The following is a 15,758-nucleotide window of genomic DNA, read 5'->3' as shown; positions in this document are numbered from 1 at the left end:
TATTGGTCTTGGAAGTATATGTCTTAAAACAGGATATCAAAAATGGCTGTCAGTTCTCAAAGAATCAAATGAGGATAACACTTCCCTCCTTCTGGTAACTGCTCTTATGTTTTCAGAAAAAGAGGAAACTTCCAGCATGATGAATCCACCTGAGGTTCCTGGATGTGTTGCAGAAGGTCACTTATTATTAAATGTTGCAGAAGGCTCCATTATCGATTGGGGACCCCAAGGAACTCCTAAACTTATAGAATCTAAAGTGTCTTACCCATGGGTAAATAATGATAAAGCAATTAGTACTTATGGTAGTCAACCCCTCATATGGCATGCAGTAGGATTAGCTTCCCCTGAGCCTCGTTTAGATCATTGTCCTATTTATGATGAAATATGGAAAATGCCCATGGCATTAAAAGAACTAATCACTTGGAAGGGACAATATACTGAATATATTTTAAATGACCCAAAAGCTACCTTTAATTTTACAAAAAGCTCTACCCACACTATTCAGACTTGTGTAAGAATTCCTTTTGTTTGCATGATTGGACCAGCAAAATATGATCCCAATTTTGGATTAGTGTGTGGATCACAATAAACTGTGGAAAATTCTGAAAGAGATGGGAATACCAGACCACCTGACCTGCCTCTTGAGAAATCTGTATGCAGGTCAGGAAGCAACAGTTGGAACTGGACATGGAACAACAGACTGGTTCCAAATAAAAAAAGGAGTTCGTCAAGGCTGTATATTGTCACCCTCCTTATTTAACTTCTATGCAGAGTACATCATGAGATATGCTGGACTGGAAGAAACACAAGCTGGAATCAAGATTGCTGGGAGAAATATCAATAACCTCAGATATGCAGATGGCACCACCCTTATGGCAGAAAGTGAAAAGGAACTAAAAAGCCTCTTGATGAAAGTGAAAGTGGAGAGTGAAAAAGTTGGCGTATAACTCAACATTCAGAAAACAAAGATCATGGCATCCGGTCCCATCACTTCATGGCAAATAGATGGGAAAACAGTGGAAACAGTGTCAGACTTTATTTGTGGGGGCTCCAGAATCACTGTGGATGGTGACTGCAGCCATGAAATTAAAAGATGCTTACTCCTTGGAAGAAAAGTTATGATCAAACTAGATAGCATATTCAAAAGCAGAAACATTGCTTTGCCAACTAAGGTCCGTCTAGTCAAGGCTATGGTTTTTCCTGTGGTCATGTATGGATGTGAGAGTTGGACTGTGAAGAAAGCTGAGCACCAAAGAATTGATGCTTTTGAACTATGGTGTTGGAGAAGACTCTTGAGAGTCCCTTGGACTGCAAGGAGATCCAACCAGTCCATTCTGAAGGAGATCAGCCCTGGGATTTCTTTGGAAGGAATGATGCTAAAGCTGAAACTCCAGTACTTTGGCCACCTCATGGGAAGCGTTGACTCATTGGAAAAGACTCTGATGCTGGGAGGGATTGGGGGCAGGGGGAGAAGGGGACGACAGAGGATGAGATGTCTGGATGGCATCACTGACTCTATGGACGTGAGTCTGAGTGAACTTTGGGAGTTGTTGATGGACAGGGAGGCCTGGCGTGCTGCGATTCATGGGGTCGCAAAGAGTCAGACACGACTGAGTGACTGAACTGAACTGAATGGAACATGTATTAACTGTTCATTTTATACATGTGTAAATAATACCGTTTCTTTTGATGAAAGTTGGCAAAGTATTTACATTCTTAAAACCAGAACTGGCATATAGGTTCCAGTTGATTTACAACGACCTTGGCAGGAAAGCCCTACATTATATGTTATTGAAGTAATATTGAATAATCTTAAACGTGTTAAACGTGTTTTGGGATTGCTCATTGCTGCCATCTTAAGCATTATCGCTATTACCAGTATGGCAGCCATAGCCAGAATGGCTCTTCATAAATCTATACAAACAGTTCATTTTGTACAAAAATGGCATAAAGATGCCAATGTCCTTTGGACCACTCAAGAAAAAATGATGGAAAGTCAGCCTCCCAAGTGGCCAACCTTTAACAATCTGTTATTTTATTAGCAGGTCAGTTCATCAGTTTACAAAAACAGGTGAGATTAAGATGTGATTGGAACTATACTTCCTTTTGTGTAATGGCTTTCAAATATAATAAGACACAATTCAACTGGGATAAAGTTAAACAACACCTATTGAACCAAGGTAATATTTCTGTAGATGTTCAAGATCTACAAGATATACTAAAAGCTTTTAATAAACATCTTGATGTAATTTCTGGATTAGATTTTCTTGATACTGTTGCTGATAATCTTTCTTCTCTTAATCCCTTAAAACAGATCAAGACATTTGGATACAGAATTGCTCTGGTTATGGGAGTGCTATTAATTATGTGTTTGTGTTTCTGTATAGTCTGGGGAAGAATGATCAAGAGACAGCGAAGCCAACAACAGCAACTAGCATTCCTCGCCATTTCTTGCCACGTGCAAAATCATAAAGGGGGAGATGCAGGAGACGGGAAGAACAAAAGCAAAGCAGGCCCTGTCAAGGGCCATAAGAGAAATTTATAATTATTGATAAACTGGATGCTATAAGGCATGACTCTTGGAACCATCCAGAGGGAATAGTTCATAATCTTGAAAACATGATATGATCCTGGGGTTGGAAAATCGACCCCAGACTGTTTCCCAACTGCTGTCTCAGAGTCACATCTTTTACGTGTCTGGTGGAAAATCTATAGATAAGAATATTAGTCTTTAGTTCAGTTCTGTCACTCAGTAGTGTCCCACTCCTTGCAACCCCATGAACCACACCATGCCAGGCCCCCTGTACATCACAAACTCCCAGAGTCCACCGAAACCCATGTCCATTGAGTCGGTAATGCTATCCAATCAATTCATCCTCTGTCGTCCCTTTCTATTCCTGCCCTCAATCTTTCCCAGCATCAGAATATTTTCAAATGAGTCAGTTATTTCCATCAGGTGGCCAAAGTATTGGAGTTACAGCTTCAACATCAGTCGTACCAATGAACACCCAGGACTGATCTCCTTTAAGATGGACTGGTTGGGTCTCCTTGCAGTCCAAGGGACTCTCAAGAGTCTTCTCCAACACCACTCTTTAAAAGCATCAATTCTTCTGCACTCAGCTTTCTTTATAGACCAACTATCATATCCATACATGACCACTGGAAAAACCATAGCCTCGACTAAACAGACCTTCGTGAAAAAGTAATGTCTCTGCTTTTGAATATAATGTCTAGGTTGGTCATAACTTTCCTTCCAAGGAGTAAGCATCTTTAATTTCATGGCTGTAATCACCATCTGCAGTGATTTTGGAGCCCAGAAAAATAAAGTCAGCCACGGTTTCCACTGTTTCCCCATCTATTTGCCATGAAGTGATGGGACCAGATGCCATGATCTTCATTTTCTGAATGTTGAGCTTTAACCCAACTTTTTCACTCTTGTCTTTCACTTCCATCAAGAGGTTGTTTAGTTCTTCACTTTCTGTCATAAGGGTGGTGTCATCTGCATGTCTGAGGTTATTGATATTTCTCCAAGCAATCTTGATTCCAGCTTGTGCTTCCTCCAGCCCAGCATATCTCATGATGTAGTCTGCATAGACGTTAAATAAGTAGGGTGACAATATACAGCCCTGAAATACTGCTTTTCCTATTTGAAACCAGTCTGTTGTTCCATGTCCAGTTCTGACTGTTGCTTCCTGAAATGCATATAGGTTTCTCAAGGGGCACTTGAGAAACCTTCACTTTCACTTTTCACTTTCATGCTTTGGAGAAGGAAATGGCAACCCACTCCAGTATTCTTGCCTGGAGAATCCCAGGGACGGGGGAGCCTGGTGGGCTGCCGTCTATGGGGTCGCACAGAGTCGGGCACGACTGAAGTGACTTAGCAACAGCAGTCCCGGTTTCCAGCATGATGGGCCTTCCCCTGTGCTGGATTTTCTTCACCTTCCAGGTCAGGTGGTCTGGTATTCCCATCTCTTTCAGACTTTTCCACAGTTTATTGTGATCCTCACAGTCAAAGGCTTTGGCATAGTCAATAAAGCAGAAATCGATGTTTTTCTGGAACGCCTTTGCTTTTTTGATGATCCAGCAGATGTTGGCAATTTGATCTCTTGTTCCTCTGCCTTTTCTAAAACCAGCTTGAACATCTGGAAGTTCACGGTTCACGTATTGCTGAAGCCTGGCTTGGAGAAAATTGAGCATTACTTTACTAGTTTGTGAGATGAGTGCAACTGTGCGGTAGTTTGAGCATTCTCTGGCATTGTGTTTCTTTGGGATTGAAATGAAAAGTGACCTTTTCAAGTCCTGTGGCTGTGGTCTTGTTTACAGACTGGAGCCTGGTGCACCAGAGTCAACGAAAAGAAAGAGGGAAAAGGAGAGAGAGTGAGAGAAGTATCTCCAGGGTTACGTGGAAAACCAATAAAGCCTATGCACAGGATTTGTACCACTCACGAAGGCACAGTGAGTCCTCTCAAGGAAGTCTTGAAAGCCCGGGTAAGAGAGTGAGCTTGGCAGATTTCCATGCTCCAAAGAGAATGAAGACAGAAAGAAGGACATGGGGGACCCAAGTCTCTAGTGGAGCAAGAGTATTTTATTAGCAGAAATGAAGGACTATATATCTTTAGTAAAGTGATTACTCAGCCATTACAAAGGATGCAATTCCATCAATTGCAACAAAATGCATAGTCTAATACATACAAGGTTTCTGACACTGAAAAGAGTCACTGAAGGGAGCTACTGAAAGGAATCCAAGCAGGTACCCTTTCCCATGATCTCAGTCCTGAGAACTGTGTGCAGCTCTACTCATTCCCAGAATAGAAACTGATAAGAAACAGAGAATCCTGGCACACAAAGGAAGAAAAGTGTAACATATAGGACTCCTTAAAGTTAAACATCCCCTGACATATGGCCACTGCTGAGTTTTCCAAATTTGCTGGCATATTGAGTGCAGCACTTTAACAGCATCATTTTCCAGGATTTGAAATAGCTCAACTGGAATTCCATCACCTCCACTAGCTTTGTTCGCAGTGATGCTTCCTAAGGCCCACTTGACTTCACATTCTGGATGTCTGGCTCTAGGTGAGTGATCACACCATCATGATTATCTGGGTGGTGAAGATCTTTTTTGTAGTTCTTCTGTGTATTCTTTCCACCTCTTCTTAATATCTCCTGATTCTTTTAGGTCCCTACCATTTCTGTTCTTTATTGAGGCCATCTATGTATGAAATGTTCCCTTGGTATCTAGAATTTTCTTGAAGAGATCTCTAGCCTTTCCCATTCTATTGTTTTCCTCTATTTCTTTACATTGATCACTGAGGAAGACTTTCTTATCTCTCCTTGCAATTCTTTGGAACTCTGCTTTCAAATGGGTATATCTTTCCTTTTCACCTTTGCTTTTTGCTTAGCTTCTTTTCATAGCTATTTGTAAGGCCTCCTCAGACAGCCATTTTGCTCTTCTGAATTTCTTTATCTTGGTGATGGTCTTGATTCCTGTCTCCAGTTCAATGTCACAAACCTCCATCCATAGTTGTTATTGGTTACTGTTTCCTAACTACTCAGTGGTTAATGATCATTTTGTTCTTTGGCCCTGAAGGCCACATGAGTTACTGTTTAACTCCCCACATATTCTTTCATTCACGTCTGAAAGTATAATTAAGCTGGCTTGGATTCAGTTCGGCACCTTCACCTTGGAGCCGTGTTGGTCCTTTGATCCTCACTTTTCTCTGAATTCTTGCGTCTCGTTTCTCATTCTCTCGCCATATCACACTTTCCGAAACCCTGCTTGTTGAGCCGATCATGACAAGAAGCTTTTAGAAGACAGGAGGAGGAAGACACCAACCCATGTTACTGTCTACCATTCAGGAGAAGCAGGGGACCAACTGATGCTTGTTCCTTACAGTAGGAGGAGAATTCAGCCATCCAGTGTCAGTGTGTAGAGAAGGTCAGTCCTCTGGTTTTATATCTGAATTAGGATAAACAGAACTGCATTAAAGAATGCTGAAGACAGAGTCCACAGACTGGACTGTAGACTTTAAGACATAACCCAAACCTTGTGTGCTACTTTTTCTGGTATCTTACTCCTTCTCCTAATGCTCACAACCAACATCAGCTTTGCGAACAAAGCTTATTCTTTAGAATTCTGTGATTTCACTTCCCAGTTTATAAGAAGCTATTTCCTACTCTTATTCCTAATCGACTTTCAAAAAAAGTGTTTCAATTTTTGTATTTGATGCATTCCTATCAGATGACTCTGTCTTTAACAAATAGCGTTTTCAGCCTGCTCTAGTTAAAATCTGCTCTGCTAAGAATTCTTCAAATGGCTTTCTCCGTTGCCCAACCTTAGTACGTAGTGATGGAAGAAAACATCTGAAATGTAATGCCATGTTTCAAGAGCAATGTGTTGTTACCAAGGAAAAGATAAATTTTTTCACAGCCAGAAGCAAGCAAGACATAAAGCTTAGTCACAGAGGAGGCAAGAAACAGTGGGGGGGGGTTAATCAATTCATTTATTGAACAAATATTTTTTGAGATCCATGCTTTGTCGGATACTGTGTTTTTTCCTAGGGAATAAGGGCATATGCAAGACACAGAAGGTTCACCATCATAAAGCTAGCAGTCTACAAGGATAGAGTGAAAAAAAAAAATCAAACAACTTCCTATCTTGGTATGTATTCTATAGAAACTCTTGGGTATGGTTAGAACAAACTCCACACCAAACCTCTCTTGTTGGTTGGTGATGTGGGTGGAGAGACCCCTCTGGAGAAATAACAAAACACTGAGGCCTCAGGGCTGAACAGAAACCAGTTGGCCATTGGGTGGGGGTGGGAGTGCTCCAGAGAGGGGGAAGTGCTCCTCAAAGGTCTAGGAGCTGGGGGGAGCTTAGAGGATTCAGGAAACACTGAGGAGGCCAGTATGATGAAAACTTTTTGAAAGAGAGGGAGAAATTGATTGTACAAGGCCTTTGGGACAATTCCAAGGGCTTTCAACTATTTGAAAAATCAAAAACAAAGCAATTCGTTAGAAGATCTAAACAAGAGGAAAAAAAACAAATATCAAAAAGGCATATGACTACGTACAGAGAGAGTAACATGGAAATATACATTACCATATGTAAAATAGGAAGCCAGTGGGACTTTGCTGTACGACTCAGGGACCTCAAACCGGGACTCGGTAACAACCTAGAGGGACGGGATGCAGAGGGAGGTGGGAGAGATGTTCAAGTTCGAGCGAGCATGGGTAAACCTAAGACTGATTCATGTTGATGTTTGGTAGAAACAAACACAATACTGTAAAGCAATTATCCTTCAATTATAAATTTTATAAAGGCATCTGACTATTGAGTAGAGGAGGGATTGAAGATACAGTATCATCTGGGAGCCTAATACATTGCAATCAAACGATAGGATTGGATTCACATGGAGATGGGGAGAAATGGATAATTTTTCATTTGGGGAACAAAAATCTATAGGATTTGGTGATGGACTGTGAGTGAGGAAAGAAGTGTTTTAGAGATGACCCCAAGATTCTGCATGAGCCATTTCATGATGTCATTTACTGAAATGCGAACAAGGCTGGAGATGGAGGTCAGGGTTTCATTTTGTCCAAATCAGTTTGAGATGCCCATAAAATTGCCAAATGGAGAATTTGAATGGGATAGAAAAGGTTGGAACTGTGGGAAGGGTCCAGGCTGCAGACTACATATAAATGGCATTCAGAGCGATAATTCACTGAATAGAGGAGAAAAGGGCACCCAGAACCAGTGCCAAGAAAGCACTTAAAGCACTAACATCTGTGTAAAGAAGTTCGGCAGTCTGAAAGTGAGACTGAAATCAGAATTAAGAAGTATTGAGAAAGAGAGGAGAGATCGAGTAGCAAGTTTATGAAGAAAGGGAAAGTGTTGTTTACAGGAGGTCAATGTTCCTGGTTTGTTCTGCATTTCCCTGACATAACACAGTTCTGCCTCTCTATTCCCAGGAATCCAAACCACAATGGCAGCCCAGTACCTCAGCGCACCCAGGACCAGCCACGGTGAGAGGCTGCTTGAGGAGGGCAGCCAGGCTTCGAGGGAGGGCTGGGACTCTCCTGCCCTGTCATCCAGCCAACCTGTACAAGAGCAAAACGTCTTCAACCACATTTCTCAGTTTCCCTTCATTTGCTCTGCTCTCTCATTCTCTCCACCCTCTCTGCATCCTCCTTGTGATGTAGCTTAACAGCGAGCAGGAGGAGAGTTCCAGTACCCTGACTGCTCCCGGGCTTGATGAGGTTTCTTCTTTGTTACTTCCTACCATGTGGGCACACTAGATCAGGGGTTGTGGACTCCCAGGTGATTTCTCTGCCCCTCTCTTCAGCCCGAGAGTACTGGGAAGGAGGAACATGGGGGTGATCAATGCCTCATTCAGGCCCCTAATTTCCCTGCTCCCAGGAGCCTCACTCTAACCAACAAAGTCAACAGACTGATCACTCCGTTTCTCATCTAACCCTCCCTCTACCTCTTTATCCTAGGGATAGATTCTATCATTTGAGCTTTTGCTGGTTTAGCAAATCATCCCACAATTTAGGAACTTAAAACAGCAACAATTTACATGGCTCTTAATTTTGAGGGTCACTCATTTGGGCCATGCCTGGGTCTGGACCCACCTGGCTAATCTCAGCCAGACTGACTCATGTGTGGGTGCTCGGCTGGTGGTTCAGGATGCAACACAATAATCTTGGATAGCCTCACAGACGTGTCTGGTGGTCAGCAAGCTCTGGGTCAACCAGGCAGACAGGGTAACAGGGCCTTGTGCCCCTCATCAAGTAGGCTAGTCCAGGGTAGGTGTAGGGTTCCAAAAATCAGAAAGAGAAGGCAAAGCACAATATGTCAGTCCTTTTGGATTCTCTGCTTAACCATGTTTCCATGATCCTATGATCCAAAGCAAGTCACATGGCCCAGTCAGACTGAAGGGTTGGAGAAACAGACCCAGCATCTTGATGAGAAGAGCTGAGAATCCACCTTCCCAAGAGGCACAAGTGCAGAGATGGACTCCTTCGTGGCTATGGCTGCCATCTTCAGAGGTAGCCATCCATTCGTTATCAGCATTAGCCAATAGTTGCTGTGTTGGCACTGGCCTTGGTGCCCTTTTACTGCTGGGCCATGAATTTCCTACAGCCTGTCTCTAAAGCCAGCCAATGCCCTGGGATCTCCTTAGGTTGGAGCTTCTATTGTGAGGCCAACTATTAAGAATACTCTGAATTCTTATGTACATTTTTTCTTAGATAAATCTTAGCCATCCCATATCCAGTGTTTACAGCATTGGGAAATTTACTTTTTTTATCCTGGGATTCTAGTTCTCAAATGGGGAAAACTCTGCCTTAGGGATTCAGGGATCAGCAAACACTTCACCAGAAAGTGTGTGGGAGATAAATCTGTGTCCACAGATTTTATGGACATCATAGGAGGGGTTTCTGCAAGTTCCTGGTTCTGTTTGATTGATATTTTTTAAAGATTAGCTCAACTCACAGAATAGACTGAAAGGGACAAAGAAGAAGTGGAGACACCTGTTAGGAGACTGCTGAGGCAGGGGTGGTGATGGAATCTGGACTGGAATGATGATCTTCAAAACAGAGACAGGCGAACAGATCTGGGGCCAAGAGAATATGCTGATGGGTTGGATCTGGAAAGTGGGGAAAGAAGGGAGTCAAGGGTGACTCCTAGCTTTCCAGTCTGCGGACCTGGGTGAATGGTGATGGCTCTGAAAATAAACTGGAGTTGGTAACATTGTCTATGATGTTGTATGTGGGATAATGTAGGCATTGTCTCAAAGCAGAAATGGGTAGATATAACATAGGATTCCTGATGCAGGAATCAGACCCTTAAGCTCAAGGGTCACCCAGCAAGGTCTGCCTTCTCAGAAAACAGGCTTACACTTGTGATTGTCAATTGCCCTCCCTCTGGTCCTGGGTCTATGCCTGACAAATCCAGAGGACTTTGACTTTATAGACACATTGTAGGGATATGCAGAGACTTGCGGAATACCAGCACAGAAAGAGCTGGTAGATGATTTGGTGTTTAAATTCAGGTTTCAATTGCTGTGCTCTACTTCTCTGATATTAACTTTCAACTTTCCTAGGAAGTCGAATATACATAGTCAATTTTGTGTTACCTCCTATCTTATGAAGAACAGCTACTGGTAGCAACTCAGAGTCCTCTTCTTAATCACATTGTTTCCTCCTCTATGAGCTGTTTGCTTCCACAAGGTCAGAGTAAGAAGCTGAAAGGGATCCTGAAAAATACCTGTTGTTATTGTTGTTCAGTTGCTAAGTCATGCCCATGGAGTGCAGCTTGCCAGGTTCCTCTGTCCTCCACTCTCTTCTGGAGTTTGCTCAAATTCATGTCCATTGATTTGGTGATGCTGTCTAGCCATTTTATCCTCTGCCACCCCCTTCTCCTTTTGCCTTCAACCTTTCCCAGCATCAGAATCTTTTCCAGTGAGTCTGCTCTTTGCATCAGATGGCCAAAGTATTGGAGCTTCAGCTTCAGCATCAGTCCTTCCAATGAATATTCAGGGTTGAATATTTATTCAGTGGGCGAGAGCCTTGCAGGGGAGATGGTTGAAGTTCATTCTAACACTGAGACTTTTGTTTCCTGATGTTCCAGGGCTTGCAAACCCTGGAGATTCCCAGCTGAGACTTATCTTAGTGGGTAAGACTGGGGCAGGAAAAAGCGCAACAGGAAACAGCATCCTCGGAGAGAAAGTGTTTCCATCTATCTTTTCTGCTGTATCCATCACCAAGCACTGTAAGAAAGGAAGCAGCACCTGGAAGGGGAGAGAAGTTGTCATCGTGGACACACCTGGCCTCTTTGACACGGAGGCCCCAGATGCTGAGACTGTCAAGGAGATTACCCGCTGCATGGTGCTGACCTCCCCAGGGCCTCACGCTCTTCTCCTGGTCATCCCACTGGGCCGTTACACACCCGAAGGCCAGAAAGCCACAGAGAAGATCCTGACGATGTTTGGAGAGAGAGCTAGGGAACACATGATTCTCTTATTCACCCGGAAAGATGACTTAGATGGCATGGATTTCCGTGATTACTTAAAGCAAGCTCCTAGAGCCATCCAAGAGCTGATTCGCAAGTTCAGAGGTCGCTACTGTGTTTTCAACAACAAGGCCACAGGAGCTGAGCAGGAGGACCAGAGGGAGCAGCTGCTGACCCTGGTCCAGGATGTGGTGAACAAGTGCAAGGGGAGATACTACACGAATAGCCGGTATCAGAAGACCGAGGAGGAGATTCAGAAGCAAACCCAAGTGTTAGAAGAAAATTACAGAGAAGAGCTTGAAAGAGCAAAAGCTCAGATAAAACAGGAGTTCGAAGAGGAAATCAGAAAGCTGAAGGATGAACTAGAACAGCAAAAATGGAAGGTGAAAATGGAAAGGGAATTAGCAGAAAGGGAAGCTTACTGGGATTCAAGGCAGCAAACAGCCAGAGATGATGTTTTGAGTCAGAATGAGATACTTGAATTCATCTTTAAGTTGTTAGAGGTTGCTTCCCATGTCTTCTCTCTGTTTAAGGATTAAACTTCATGAAAATCTGTCTATATTTCCTACATATTTTCGGGTGGTCGTTCCTCATGTAACTCAGAGCATTCTCCTTTTTCTCTGAGACTGTCAGGGCTAAAGAGAGTAAGTTCACTATTGATAATTTGGTATATGTTTGATTGATTTAACAGGGAAGGGATAAATTCTCAACTTGTGAAACTCCAAAGCAGAAAGTATTAGGGAGCAGAAAGATGCTCCCTAATTTGTGAATTCTTTCTCAGAGACACCAAGACAGGAAATGCAGGAGACCAAAGAAGATGACTCCAAGCTTTTTCTCTTTATCCCTAGAAAAGATTTCTCCTCTAGATTCTTTCTAGATTGGTGGTTGATCTTCCCCTACAGGTTTTTCTCTTATTTTGTCTTTAGATGGCGCTGATCATCTTACCCTTATAGTTTATTAGAAAGATCAATTCTTTCCATTAGTTAAGCTTACAGAAGTAGATACTGATAGACATCTTTCTAGATGAATGGAAATTTGTTCACTTATAATTTTACTGAAGGCTTCAAAGTGTTCCTTATCAACTGACCATTATGAACAAAGAGTTCTCTGGCAAATAGATCTTTCAGAACTCAACTACCTGAAATGCCAAAAGGTTCAAAAGATATTCAACAGATAAGAGAATAATGCCTGGTGTATTCAGATGTATCTGTAGGAAAGCTTTGACCAATAACAACCAGTTTGCTGAATAATCAGTTCTCTTTCTCCTTTTCCTGTGAAACTAACAACTGCCCCATGCAGATATATTATTTGCTTATTGTTATTTTAATAAAACTTTTCTGTTCTCTCATATTTGTCCAAATTGGAATCTATTTTTCTTCTTGGAAAGCACCACTAGTCCTTCTAAGAACACAGGGATAAATATTGTAAAGTAAAAAAATAATAATAATAAAATTAAATTTTTAAAAAATTATATTTTTTAAATAAAGAAGATTAAAATGTCAAAAAAAAAAAACCACAGGGATGAATTTCAGTTTTTGTAAAAGTTCAAGATGATTTTGGTGTAGACTTGGTCCACCCTCCAGACATCTCCCCTCCCCTTTTTCCCCCGGAAGGTTTGAGCCACATTCTCAACCCCTCTGTCAGTCAGTCTACATTCTCCTTGGATTCATCATTATGTACTGGTAGAAATTATGTGTAACCAAGGTTTCTGAGACCATTGTGGCTTTCCTGCTACAAAAATTCTTTTAAATCTATGGATAAAACAGAGACATGCCTGTCCCTTTTCTCCTCTTCCAATGGGTCCTCTTCACCTAGTAATGTGTAGGCTTTCCCCAAGCACATTTCCATGTTCTTCCAACATGATCTGGAGGTCACATGTGACCTATGCCAACTCTCCTTCCTTGGTCATCTTAAAATCATCTTCTTCATGCCCTAACCCATTCTGTCCAAAACAGGGACATGTGCCTTGCCCTGATTTCCCCCAAACATATAGGACTGAACCTTTAATATAGCTGCTATCTATCTATAGCTGCCTCACTTTGCTGTACTGTAGAAACTAACATACTATTGGAAAGAAACTATTGCTGTTGTTGTTCAGTCCCTAAAGTGAAGTGAAGTCGCTCAGTCATATCTGACTCTTTGTGACCCCAAGGACTGTAGCCTACCACGCTTCTCCGTCCATGGGATTTTCCAGGCAAGAGTACTGGAGTGGGTTGCATTTCCTTCTCCAGAGGATCTTCTCAACCCAGGGATTGAACCCAGGTCTCCCACATTGTAGGCAGACACTTTACCAACTGAGCCACCAGGGAAGTTAGCAAAGGCCCAAGGATATGAGAAGCACCTGGCAAAGAAGCACAGGACTCCTGCAGAGGCGGTCACTCTGAGCAGACAGATTCTATTTCACTCTGCAGAATGTGGGAGGACTTGGTCTCTATAGTTTTCATCATCAGCATTTCAGTCAAAATTCTTGTGTGTGAATTTAATATGCTTTGTATTACAACTTTCCACAAGCAAATATTCAACCAAAGAAGCACATATACTCCTCAAAGAAAATTAAATTCAGGCTTAAGATGAAAAAAAAAAAAAAAACAAGCTAGCTGCAGTGGTAATTTTCAGTATAAATACTTTCAATTATTCTTATTCTTGCATCCCAGGTTAATGCTGTAAATGAGACAAAGAAAATCATTCTGCTATTTATTTCCCATCTCATTACTTTAATCATTTCATCAAAATAATCTGAACATGGGCATATGAATACTTGTTTTGTTATAAGAATGTGCAGTTTTAAAGTCCCTGAGACATATCCAAGACTGGATTGACATGTATTCAATGTAATTATTCACGATACTTTGGCACTGGCTTTCTTTGGGACTAGAATGAAAACTGACCTTTCCCAATCCTGTGGCAATTGCTGAGTTTTCCACACTGGCACACTGAGTGCAGCACTTTAACAGCATCATCTTTCAGGATTTTATAGAGTTCAGCTGGAATTCCATCACTTCCACTAGCTTTACTAATTACCAAGGACTTGGCTCCCTTCCCTGATACTTAAGGAATGTGACTTTTAAAAAACATATATATATAATAACATTTACAATTTCAATGCTGGGGTTACAAAAAGCAGAGGAACCAGATATCGAATTGCCAACATCCGTTAGATCATAGGGAAAGCAAGGGAATTCAAGAAAAACATCTAATTCTGCTTCATTGACTATGGTGAAGCCTTTGACTGTGTGGATCACAACAAACTGTGATCTTCAAGAGTTGGGAATACCAGACATCCTCACTTGTCTCCTGAGAAATCTATTTGCAGGTCAAGAAGCAGCAGTTAGAACCTTGCATGGAACAACAGACTGATTGAAAATTGGGAAACGAGTATGACAAGGCTGTATATTGTCACCCTGTTTACTTAACTTATATGCAGAGAACATCATGAGAAATGCCAGGCTGGATGAAGCACAAGCTGGAATCAAGATTGCCAGGAGAAATATCAATCACCTCAGATACACAGATGATGCCACCCTTATGCCAGAAATCGAAGAGGAACTAAAGAGCCTCTTGATGAGGGTAAAAGAGGAGAGTGAAAAACCTGGCTTAAAACTCAACATTCAAAAAACAAAGATCCTGGTATCTGGTCCCATCACTTCATCACAAGTAGAAAGGGAAAAAGTAGAAACAGTGACACATTTTCTTTTCTTGGGCTCCAGAATTACTGTGGATGATGACTGCAGCCATGAAATTAGAAGATGCTTGTTCCATGGAAGGAAAGGTATGACAAATCTAGACAGTGTATTAAACAGCAAAGATATCACTTTGCCAACAAAGGTCTGTATACTGAAAGCTATGGGTTTTTCAGTAGTCATGTATGGATGTGAGAGTTGGACTATAAAGAAGGCTGATTGCTGAAGAACTGATGCTTTTGAGCTGTGGTATTGGAGAAGACTCTTGAGAGACCCTTGGACTGCACAGAGATCACATCAGTCAAACCTAAAGGAAAACAGCCTGAATATTCTTTGGAAGGACTGATGCTGAAGCTGAAGGTCCAATACTTTGGTTACCTGTTGTGAAGAACTGACTCATTACAAAAGACCCTGGTGCTGGGAAAGACTGAAGGCAGGAGGAGAAAGGAACAACAAAGGATGAGATGTTTGGATGGCATCATTAACTCAATGGACATGAGTTTGAGCAAGCTCCAGGAGAAGGTGAAGGACAGGGAAGCCTGGCATGCTGTAGTCCATGGGTGGCAAAGAGTCGGACATGACGGAGCAACTGAACAACTATATATGTACACACACACACACACACACACACACACACACACACACACACACCTGTATGTGTGTTTAGTCACTCAGTCATGTCCGATTTCTCTTTGGGACCCCTTAGACCGTAGCCCATCAGGCTCCTCTGTCCATGAAGATTCTCCAGGCAAGAATACTGGAGTGGGTGACCATGCCCCTCTCCAATATATACAAACACACATATATAAATATGTATATATATATATGTGTGTATATATATATATATATATAATTAATGCTGCATAAGAGTCTCCCTCTCCGGTGTCTGACTTTTTCTTTTTTTCTTTTTTTTTTTTTTTTTACCAATTTACTGATGCTGTGTAGTAAGTCATTTCCAGACTATAAACTAGGCATTCAGCCTGGTCATTTCAGTTCATTTTCTCAGTCGTCTCCAACTCTTTGCGATCCCATGTACTGCAGCCTGTCAGGCTTCCCTGTCCACCATC

General features: G+C 42.0%; 1 protein-coding gene across 1 annotated transcript; it reads left to right on the top strand.

Moving 5' to 3' along the window:
* The first annotated feature begins 5,672 nt into the window (after nt 1-5,672).
* On the top strand, nt 5,673-12,359 carry GIMAP4 (GTPase, IMAP family member 4). Its single transcript, XM_027968980.3, has 4 exons — nt 5,673-5,935; nt 6,559-6,658; nt 7,969-8,022; nt 10,631-12,359. The coding sequence occupies exons 3-4, from the start codon at nt 7,983-7,985 to the stop codon at nt 11,548-11,550; spliced, it is 960 nt and encodes a 319-aa protein (XP_027824781.1). The 5' UTR covers nt 5,673-5,935; nt 6,559-6,658; nt 7,969-7,982; the 3' UTR covers nt 11,551-12,359.
* The last annotated feature ends 3,399 nt before the right edge of the window (nt 12,360-15,758 follow it).

This window comes from Ovis aries, chromosome 4, assembly GCF_016772045.2.
Source record: "Ovis aries strain OAR_USU_Benz2616 breed Rambouillet chromosome 4, ARS-UI_Ramb_v3.0, whole genome shotgun sequence".
Classification (NCBI taxonomy): Eukaryota; Metazoa; Chordata; class Mammalia; order Artiodactyla; family Bovidae; genus Ovis; species Ovis aries.
The sequence above is the reverse complement of the archived record's forward strand: the minus strand, read 5'-3'. Positions and strand labels throughout refer to the sequence as shown.

Bases quoted from the DNA above. Each gene is read 5' to 3' on its own strand.
- GIMAP4 (XM_027968980.3), top strand. From the start codon at position 7,983: ATGGCAGCCCAGTACCTCAGCGCACCCAGGACCAGCCACG. The intron at 8,023-10,630 runs GTGAGAGGCTGC...CTGATGTTCCAG, and splicing joins CGCACCCAGGACCAGCCACG to GGCTTGCAAACCCTGGAGAT.